Source organism: Myotis davidii, unplaced genomic scaffold, assembly GCF_000327345.1.
Source record: "Myotis davidii unplaced genomic scaffold, ASM32734v1 scaffold6, whole genome shotgun sequence".
In the NCBI taxonomy this organism is placed as follows: domain Eukaryota; kingdom Metazoa; phylum Chordata; class Mammalia; order Chiroptera; family Vespertilionidae; genus Myotis; species Myotis davidii.
In genome coordinates this window covers 4,182,199-4,193,012 of record NW_006383011.1, presented here as the reverse complement: position 1 = coordinate 4,193,012, position 10,814 = coordinate 4,182,199, and the positions used below count along the sequence as shown (strand labels likewise).

Sequence of the window (10,814 nt, the reverse complement as noted above, 5' to 3'; positions counted from 1 at the left end):
TATTATTATTATTATTATTATTATTATTTCTGTTACTCCATTCAAGCCCTCCCCCCCTTTTTGTACTGTATCATTAATATTTTTCTAGCTTTAGGGTACTTCTAGTCCTGTATAATTTTTCACCCACCTGCGGACTTTGGGGACTGCCCTGCTGACTGAAAGGATTTCCTTTCCCTGACACAGAGATGCTTTGAAGTCCCAAAACAATGACTTTCATTGCTTTTTCCTTATACTGTCGGTTTCTATAAATTGGTGATGAAAGTGTGTGGCAGCACCAGAGGACTTTTGGTCTCTATCTTTGAACAAAAGGAAGCCTGGATCAGGTCTGATTTTTTGCGTTCAATTTAGCTTTCTGCAGTGGACTTAATGCAGAATGAAGCTGGCCTAAGAATAATACAATGGATTGAAAAGGCTAACTGAATTAGTGGGTTTAGAGGAATACATTTGTAAAGTGGCAGAAGTCCCTAGTCATAAAAAGGTTTCTTAAGATGGGATTTGCTGGCTAATCGCACTGATATTTTAGCATGTTGCTATTAGCCATGTTTATTTTGGTAAAGACTTGAGTTTTAGACTTCTGAGCAGTTATTATAATAACAATTGAATACATACTTCTTTTTCCTTCTTATTACATTTATTGGGGTGACAGTGGTTAACAAAATTATACAGGTTGCAGGTGCATAATTCCACCACATATCTGTACACTGTATTGTGTATTCACTACCCTAAGTCAAGTCTCCTTCCATCACCATTTATCTCCCCTATAAGCTCTTCTCCCTCCCCACTCACCCTCTCCCCGGCAATCACCACACTGTTGTCCGTGTTCATGAGTTTTTCTTTATTTATTTTTTCTTTTTTTTCATTCCCTCCACACTGCTCTAAACAAACAAACCTAGCTAGCATGATAGTAATAAATATGACTTTTAAAAATAGAAGTATTTTTATTATTAAGCCTTAATTATTTAAATAGATTAAATTGATTTTGCTTTCCAGTAAACTCTTGTATAGTAGTCTTTAAAGTTATTCCAATAAAAGGTGTGCTTTAAACAGCTTGTCTTTGTATGGATTTTTTTAGTTAAGATTTTTTTTTAAATGGTGCTTATAAAGAACATATACAGTCCATCTGTTCTCTCAAAGCTTTCAGCATTGATTTGGGGTTTTATTTTTTTTAATAAAATGCAGTTTACACGTTTATAAATGAGGCATTCTGTGTTTGTGGAAAAGGATAAACTGTTACCTTCCCTTGAGGATTCTGTATCCCAGGCCTCCTTGAGGCTAGAGAATAGGCCATTGGAGGACTCCCTCATTACCGATTGTCTCAATGCAGAGGAAGGGCAAAGTCTTGGTAGCTTTTGATAACCAGTTTCAGCATTCAGCAGGCTTAGCTATTAGTCATGCATCTTAGCCTTTCCCTATTTACTTTCAAAACACTTAATAAAAATAATAAAAGATTAGGTATAAAATGAAATATTTGTTTGGTACACAGCACCTCGATATCTGCAGCTTCCACACATTGCGGTGGTTCAGTCTTCTGGGATATTTCTTGTTGATAGAACCATTTGAATTTGTTGCCAGTATTAACATAGGAAGCTCTAGAAAAGATAATTGTAGTTTCCTTAGCTGCAAAGGGCTTACTTACAAATCTGGCTTTGGAAAGTTATAGCTGATGAATACAGTTCAGTGAGGTAGAATTAAAATCCTACCTTTCAGCCTTCATCCAGCATTAATAGTTTATCTCAATGGGCATAAAATTAGAAACTAGCTCTTCTTGTCATACAAGTCTGTGGGGCTGTACAAACCAATGGGCCAGAATAGTGGGGGGAATAGACAGAGGCAACATGGCCTTTAAATGATATATATCATCTGGAGGAAACATAGGGGTTCACAGTGTCTGATGAATCAAATTAGCAAGAGTGAGTCTCTATTTAAACCAGGTCTCCTATAAGCTTTTGGTTACAGGTAACAGAACTTGCAGTTGAGTTATTTAAAGCTCTTTAAAAGACTTTTTCTTTCAAAAAGTTTCTAAATTGGCATTATCTTAAATCAGTAAAAATTGTTTTACTGATAGGCAATTTCATGTTTATAATATCAGGACTCTTTTATTGTGTTTGTTTTACTTTTAGAATGGCACAGAAGATCTGCAGGCTGAACGATTACAAAAAACAACAGAAAGATTTAGAAATCCTGTTGTGTTCAGCAAGGATTCTACAGTCAGAAAAACTCAACTTCAGTCTTTCAGTCAATATGTTGAGAATAGACCAGGTAGGTACACTTTTTTTAATGTTTTCCCATCTTATGATTTAACATTATTTAGCTGTATATACATATATGTTAAAAAGCTGATACTGTAAATTCACATTTCAATACACAAATATCAAGCTTTATAATAATTTAACATGTCTTTACTTTTTTTTAAGATATAAAAAGACAGAGATCAATACAGGAAGATACAAAGAAAGGAAATGAGGAGAAGGCAGCGATAACTGAAACTCAGAGGAAGCCATCAGAAGATGAAGTGCTTAATGTATATTAATTTTTTGTGTGGTTTCATGATTGCTGATAATTCCAAACTGTATGTGGAAATAGTGCCTTTATTTGTTAAAATGAGATGTTAGGTTTTTTAAGATGTCAATCTCCAGTGCATTCAAAGCAGAGTGAGAGGGGTGCACTGTTGAATTAGTCTGCAGTGTGGTGATAATTGTCAGATAAAAAAAAATGAATTTTTCAGAGTTCCACAGCCCCAGCTTCCTTGAGACATTTCCATCAGGGCTCTTCCCACAAAGAGATTCCAGTATTGATCTACCGGGAGGATTTTAATTATTACAATAGCAGATACCGCAGAGCTGCAGTTAGAGGGAAAAGTCACATGAGACCTGCTAGAATTTCTCAGCCAACCCATTTTGTTGGCTTGGGTTAATGGGTGTTCAACCTTTCCATTATCCAGATCAGCCGTGAATTACTAGCTGAATGATGTTTGCATTAATATAATATATATGGTAATTTCTTCACTTAATTAACAGGGAGGTTCAGCTCAGTAGGGGTATGGGCTGATCATGTGTAAAATTGATTTGTGAGGGAAATATTTGATAGACCGCAGGGAGAAAGCTGCTTTTGATGGACAGCTTTGGGACAGAAGCAGGAAGAACAAGTTTTAACTTGAATTTTTGTCTGGAAGCATAGCTCTCTTTAATAGTGCTTTTTTATGTGTAAATATTTTTATTGATTTTACTATTAAAATAGTCTTTGTTGGTTTTTAAAATACTTACAAGTGTACCCAGAATTACCAACTACATTTTAGGGCCCTAAAGAACTTCTTATATTTAATCTGTGGTACTAAGAACCTAGCACATAGAACAGCTCACTGGAATATCCTGATGAAATATTCAGTATAATTTTTTAAGTTACAGAATATGTGAGGATACTGTATACTCAAAGTAAATAAATCTGATTATAAACTGTTTTTAACTGAATTAATCAGTAAAAGCAATGAAGTTTTATGTGTTGCTTATCACTTCTGCTTTCTTATATCTTTGCAAAGCACTATGTGTGTTTTGACCCTCTGGATGGAATGAGGAAGGTTGATTTTGAAAATGCTCTGCTGTCTGAAAGATAGGTACAAAAACCATTCACCAGATTATTCCAGATTTTGAAGTTACCATTAGCATTTCTTCTGTTGTTATAATTTTTTCTGTTATATTTCATATTGAGAAAGAATGATATCTCTTTTGTGTGAATCTTTTTAAAAATAGTGACTTATTTGATCACACTATCCAGAGAAATTGTCAGTTTTATAATTTCTTAAAATATTTCAACTTTGTCAACTACCATAATCAATTTAACAGTAAGGTGGTATAAATTGAGTTAACACGTGAGTACACATTATTTAGTACTTCCAAAGATATGTAAGTTATATGTATGGCTAGACATGTTTATTGAACTTGAGAATTCTAAAATATGCTCATAAATAACATTTCTTGATATTTGTTTCTTATTTAAGGAGTACCGAAGGATAATTCCTCATGGCTTCTTAGAGATTAATATGCTTCTAAGTAGGGAAGGGATTTGACAACAGAGGATTGTTCACATTCATTTCTCTGAATACATAATGTTGTAAGTGCTGGTGGTAGTAGTGATGGTGCTGAGAGTAATCACTTCAGCAGTTCTTCAGTATTTCTCAGCTACCCAGGAAACATAGCCCTAAAAATGCCCCAAGGTAAACAGGTATTCCAAATCCAACGGGAGCTATAATGAATCCATTTTTAACTTTCCTGTCCTTAATTATTTAAATTTACAATATGAAAATAAGATTTTACTATACTGGTACTTTATAATAGAACTGCTACTTCAAATAAAACTTCTAAGGATAATATATTTTAACATAATGGTTGTAAAAAGTAAAATTTCAAATTTAATCAAATGGAAAGTAAACTAAATCTGCATACTAGTTTCATTAGATCCTATGTAGCAAGGTTTGAAACCACCTGTCATGTTAGAATTCACAGCTACAATAATTAGTAATACATCAACAGAATGACATGTTAAAGTACAGGAGCCAGCTGGAGGGAAGACTGGAGATATTAGAAACAAAACTTCTGTTTTTATCATTTTTAAGAGCATTTTAAATAGTATACCCATTATGAAAATAAGAAACCTCTCTTTAATTTTATATTTTTTGTAAGAACAAATCTGCCTGATTTTTTCAGGACAGATGCTTTAAGAAAATTCTTTAGTAAAACTCCAGTTTTGTATATTACGGTTTTGAATTAAAGGTGTCATTGGTGTTTGTTTTGGCACTCACCAAGGGGAAAATTGTCTTCTGTCTTCATTCATGCTTAAATAACTGACTCAACTGTGAGGAGGATTTTTTCTAATTTAGTGTTAACTTTTTAAATCTGGCAAATCTGGGTATTAAATTATAAATATATTACTAAATGGTTGAGATATTCTCTATTCACAAAAGTTTTCCTAAACATGAAAATTCTTTGAATCACAGGGAGTTGCTTTTTGGTACTAAGGGTGATAGTAAGGGTATTTGGTTCTCTAGGTAAGTGCTTTACTAAGTGTTTGTAGAAAGGAAAAATGCAACTTACAAGTGATTTTATTTTTCCTTCCTGTTTGTTCTCGTTAACAGAAAGGGTTCAAAGACACCAGTCAATATGTTGTAGGAGAATTGGCAGCACTAGAGAATGAGCAAAAGCAAATTGACACCCGTGCCGCGCTGGTGGAGAAGCGCCTCCGCTATCTCATGGACACAGGTACGGTGCCCAATTACACTGTAAACAGTTTTGGCAAATTGAGCGTTCACAAACTCTTATAGAGTTTTGGAAGTGTGAATCTTTGAAGCCTGAATGTTCAGCAGAACTGCCCTGAAAATAAAAAGGCTGCGATTTGCAGCCACCTCTCTGGGTCCTGGTGATAAGAGTGCCTTCATGGGAAGTGATAACTCGCCCTGATACCGTGTGAGCCAGCACTATTGAACAGTGTGCTCATCCATGCAGAGTTGGAATACACATCTGTGCCTCATTGATATGCCACTGCTTTAAAAAAAAAAAAAAAAGTAAGATCTTCACTGTTCTACTGATTCATTGGGGGAAAAAAAGATTTGGGCAGCTAAAGCCATGTACTGCATGAAACAGAGCACTGTGCATAGGGGATGGCTCCATGGGCTAGATCACTGAAATTTGAGAATACTATCTGGTTACTGATGCTCCACAATATTTTTTTTTTCAAGAGAACAGGTTTTTAAAAGTCTGTAATACTTTGTGTCACAGTTGCATTTGGAAGGATTAAGGTATATAGGAAGGTTTATACAAATGGGTTAGAGCAGCAAGTTAGCTCCTAACCAGAGGGTAGATCAGCATTTGGTGCTGATTGCCAGTAGTGATTGAATAGATCTAAGTGCACAATAAACTACTGGGGGAAAAAACAGTATGTGTGTTTACATACACATATTTCTCTAAAATGCTGTTCCTACATAGGGGCAAAAATAAGAAATAAATTCAAATCATACCAATTAGAAAAAAATGTCAAAATATTAAAGTAGGAAATCTATTCCTTTAATCAAATTAATTGATTTAATGGCAGTGTTAAAATAGATTAATAAAGTAGTAAAGTAAATTAGTCAATTTGTAGTAATAGGATTGGAAAACTTTCCTGAAATTTTTCTTCTCTATTTGCCAAGAATATATTTACAATTAAAGAACTCCTCCAAAAAAGTTAGATGGGACCTTTGAAAATGTCTACACTCGTGAAATCAGCACATACTAGAACAGAAAGAGACCTTTGGCTTTATCCGGCCCATTGGGTTTCACGTGTGTTCGGTGGAGCCCTAAAGCTTCTTTAGAGGCACCTGGGGGCTGCCAAGACAATAAGGCAGCAGAAAGCAGACAGGCTTCTGGGTTTCTTACCTTACTCAAACAGAATAGCTCTGACTTTATTTATTTGAAATAGCAGTCTTCTTGGAAGAGTTCATTTAAAGAAAAGGTTCTGTCTGGCTGGCATGGCTCAGTGGTTGAGCGTCGACCTATGGTTTGATTGGGCACATGTCTGGGTTGCACACATGATTCCCAGTGGGGAGCATGCAGGAGACAGCCAGTCAGTGATTCTCTCTCATCATTGATGTTTCTATCTCTCCCTCTTCCTACCTCTCTGAAATCAATAAAAATATTTTTTAAAAACATAATAAAAGGTTCTACTGCTTAAAGTTTAAAACAAAAAAAAACTTAAAAATTTTTTTTGGAAACGACTGCTAATCCTCTCATTGTACAGAGGAGACAGAGGCACAGGAAAAGCTGTACGTCATATAGATGAGCAAGTGGCCAATCTTGGACTAGAATTCAATTCATGAAGGATCCTATCATGCAGGATCCTTCCTTCTACACCAAATTACCCAGAACACATTTACCATTGCCCTAACAAATTACCTGTATGCTCGGTCTTATAAATACACATTTGTTCAGATTCAACAGATATCCCATAAACCAATGTATTATTTCACATTTGCATTTTTCCTTTAATTCTTAGGGGATGTTGAAAATATTAGTTGTGTTAACTATATAAAAAATGTAAATTAGGTAGTATAATTTCTGTAATATATTTTAAAATTATTGTCATTAAATATTTTAAGGAGACTAATTTTTTTAAGTAAATTCTTTCAAGTGAACCATCTTTCCTTTTTATAGTGTGTAAAATAGATGTTACTATACAGGAAGCCTTGTGCAGCTAGAAGATGTTTCCTTTTCTTCATTCACACTTGAAGCCTGATTTATTGAGGGTTCTAACCAAAAGAGACTCAAGTTCTCCTTCCCATTCCACATATTACTAGTGAAGCTTTGAAGTGGTTCTGTTCTAACTCCAGATCATTTATAATCTAAAAGTTATGGAGTACAGATTGATTCTAGAACCCTTGCAGGGCTTTATATTTCTTACTTTGCAGAACAGAATCTGATCTAGCCTGGATTCACTACTATAGATTCAGACTAAAATTGACCTGGTTCCCCAACCTGACTGCCTTGAACCTCCTCCAGCTCTCAGAATGGTTTCCTAATATGTGCCTAAATCCTACGTAGTATCGAAAGTAAGAAATAAGACATTAGAAAGAGAAAGCATATATTCATCCTTTTCTTTGGGGGGAGGGGTTTAATAGTTCCAACTTTTCATTTATTATAGTAGTTAATACCTTTTCTCTGGTATGTTACAGTTGTCTATGTACTTTCTGAATCTGTCTTATAATTAAATAGAGCAGATAGTATCCGTATTATTTTCATAAGGAAACTGAAGCTCAGATGGGGGAAATGACTCATTTAAGATGGACTAATTAGTAATGTTTGAATTAGGGCTTGAGTCCAGGTGTTTAGGTTTTCTAGCTCCTAATCAATCCTCTTTCCTTCCATATCTTCTTTACAGAACAAATGTACTTTATCTACTATTTCACTTTTTATATAGTTGTAGATGCTAACTACATACAATTTTTTTATTGATTTGAAATTCACATATCATAAATTTTACATTTTAAAGTATACAGTTCAGTAGCACTTAGTACATGCATAATGTTACACAATCACCACCACTGTTTCCAGAGCTTTTCCTCACCCTAAGCAGAAATCCGTAAGTGGAATCTAACAGTAGTAGTCCTTATGTGTCTGGCTTCTTTCACTTAATATGATTTCAAGGTTCATCAATGTTGTAACATGTACCACCACTTTATTCCTTTTAATGGTTAAATAATATATCACATTTTATGTATTTATTCATCCATTGAGAGACACTTGGATTTTCACTTCCTGGCTACTTATCAACATTTGTGTACAAGCATCTCTTTGAATCTCTGTTTTTACTTCTTTGGGTTATATACATAGAGTTGGGGATCAATAAATCATGGTAATTTTCTATCTAACTTTTTGAGGACTATATTCAATTTTAAGTGGACTGTGAAGTACATTTAGAAGTTGACTTTGTGGAATTGAGAATACCAAAAGAAGCACTGTTAAAACCATCCACAGCCCCAACAAACCCACAAAAACTTATTTATTTAAATTATAACTAAATTAACACAAACAGTTGTCCCACACCTGAGTCCTTGGTTTTCAGAGCTTGAGCACCTATGGGTTTTTAGCACCAGATCCTGTGACATTGAAGCTCTAGCATCCTGACAGGGGTTAGGTGGAGATTGATGGTGGCCCGGACTGCTGTGCATTTCTTCTGGTATGTGGGAGAAGGCTCTAGCAAGAAAGGAGCAAAGAAATGTAAGAGAGAACCTCAGTGTATCCAGCCATAAGATAGGGATGTGCAAGAGATGAAATGGCAATGGAGGAGGGAAGGGCTCAAGGGATCCCAACATTCATTTGGCGTAATAGCATCAGTGGCAGAGACAGAGCAGCTGTGTGGATTTATATTTCTGAACTTGAGTAACCTTAAATCAGCGATCCTCCACATATTAAATAACAATACTGTGTAAGAGAGAGAGAGAGAGAGAGAGAGAGAGAGAGAGAGAGAGAGAGTGTATTTCTGCCATTCGACCTTGGAATCTGTAAAATCCCTATGCAAGCACTAGAGAAATTTTTTCCCATCAGTTTTTAATGGTCTTTTGTTATTGGTTTGGGGCTTTTTTTGTTTTTGTTGGTTTGATAATTGTTGCAGGGGATGAATCTTTACATTTCCAACACCTAAAGTTTGTAATAGTTACTTCTTTGGCAATAGTAAAACTTATTATATAGGAACATATATGTGTTCTAAGCTGACATTTTGTATTAGGTATGGCACTAATGAATTCTTACCTTGAAAAAATGGAGTTTAGAACAAAAATGTTGATGGGCCCTTTTACTAAAGTGCTGCAGATAATGTTACTATTATGGATGGTGTTTATTTTCCATTCCCTATCTGTTTTCATTTGATGGTTATCAAACTTTCTTAGTGTAGAGCTGTAGTGTTTTAAACTAATGGTTCGTTTTTTTTTAAATGACAATATTTACATTTTGAATGCATAATTAAACATGGGGGGGTTACAATAAAAGTGTATCTTATAACTTCAGAATCTTCAAGCACTGATAAAAATGATCATGATAACTTCATAAGTCCCTGGGCCAAAATACTAATTCTGTAGCTTTTTGTAGACTATCCACTACAAAAACCTAACTAACCATTTAAAAATATTAAATATACCTTGAGAAAATAAGAATTAATAAAAAGAAATAACTTTTCTACACATTCCTCAGAATGTTTCTTTACCTCATCATTTGAGGAACACAGCATAGTTTTAAAGCAGAGAACTAGATCCACAAAATGTTTGAGTTGTAAAAATAACAATAACAGTCAGTATTTATTGTGTATATGTCTGGCTCTATGGAAACTGTTTTAAATGCATCATTTCCTTCTCACAATGGCCCTATGAGATAGATTTCATTACTAATTGGGACTATTAATAATCACATTTTTCATTGAGGAAACTGAGGTTCAGAGAAGGAAGTAACTTGCCCAATTCATACAGTTTTCAAGTAGTGGAGCCAAGAGTCAAACCCAGTCTGATGGCTCTGCCACCCAACTTCCAGCTACCACATGACATGATCTCTGCTTCATCTCTCAATGTTCTTAGAGGTGAACTTCTTTTCCTAGAGGCTTATTACTAACTAGAGGCCCGGTGCATGAATTCACATGGGTGGGGTCCCTCGGGGTGGCCTGCAGGGATTGGGCCACAGCTCACGCCCCGCTGCCCCGCCTGGCACCCCTTCTTCCCTCCCACCCCTCCACCCCTGCCTTGGCCTGGCACCGCCCCCTCACCTGCTCCATAGTCCCACCTGTGGGGCAATCGATTGGGGCCAGGCCCCCCCACCTGGTTCCCTCGGGACCTGGGAGCTGGGCGGTGGCCCCTTCCCACCCCCCAACGCTGCTGCCACCAGTCACCATCTGTGGGGCGACCAGTGGGGCAATCAGGTCACTCACTCGCACCCACCTTGACCTGGTGCTGCCCACTCACCAGCCCCTCCCAGCCCCCCGCTGCTGCCTCTGGCCGCCAGCTTTGGGGTGACCCGCGGGGCAGTCAGGGCCCCCGCTTGCACCCACCTGGCCTGGCGCTGCCCACTTACCTGCTCCACCATCCCACCGCAGTCCCACTCTCATTGGGGCCCATCAGGGCTGGCAGCACCTCCACTGCCTCCCGCTGCCAGCGCCATGTTGCCGATGCCTGCTATGTTCCACCCCAACCCCTGGTGGTCAGCGCATGTCTAACTTCCAGTCGGTTGAACTCCCACCCATGGGGACAATTTGCATATTAGCCTTTTATTATGTAGTATTCTCTGGACCCTCTTATCACCATTTCTTGA

At 36.7% G+C, this 10,814-nt stretch overlaps 1 protein-coding gene across 9 annotated transcripts in view; it reads left to right on the top strand.

Moving 5' to 3' along the window:
• EHBP1 (EH domain binding protein 1) overlaps window positions 1-10,814 on the top strand; it is a 310,384-nt gene that overhangs the window by 260,699 nt on the left and 38,871 nt on the right. For 8 of the 9 annotated variants that reach the window (XM_006778555.2, XM_015557898.1, XM_015557897.1 and 5 more), the window contains 3 exons: window positions 2,121-2,259; window positions 2,415-2,521; window positions 5,129-5,252. In XM_006778555.2, the coding sequence (XP_006778618.1) occupies window positions 2,121-2,259; window positions 2,415-2,521; window positions 5,129-5,252 (370 nt within the window). Of the gene's footprint in view, window positions 1-2,120; window positions 2,260-2,414; window positions 2,570-5,128; window positions 5,253-10,814 lie in introns of those variants that run through there. The other variant, XM_015557899.1, reaches the window with a different exon arrangement.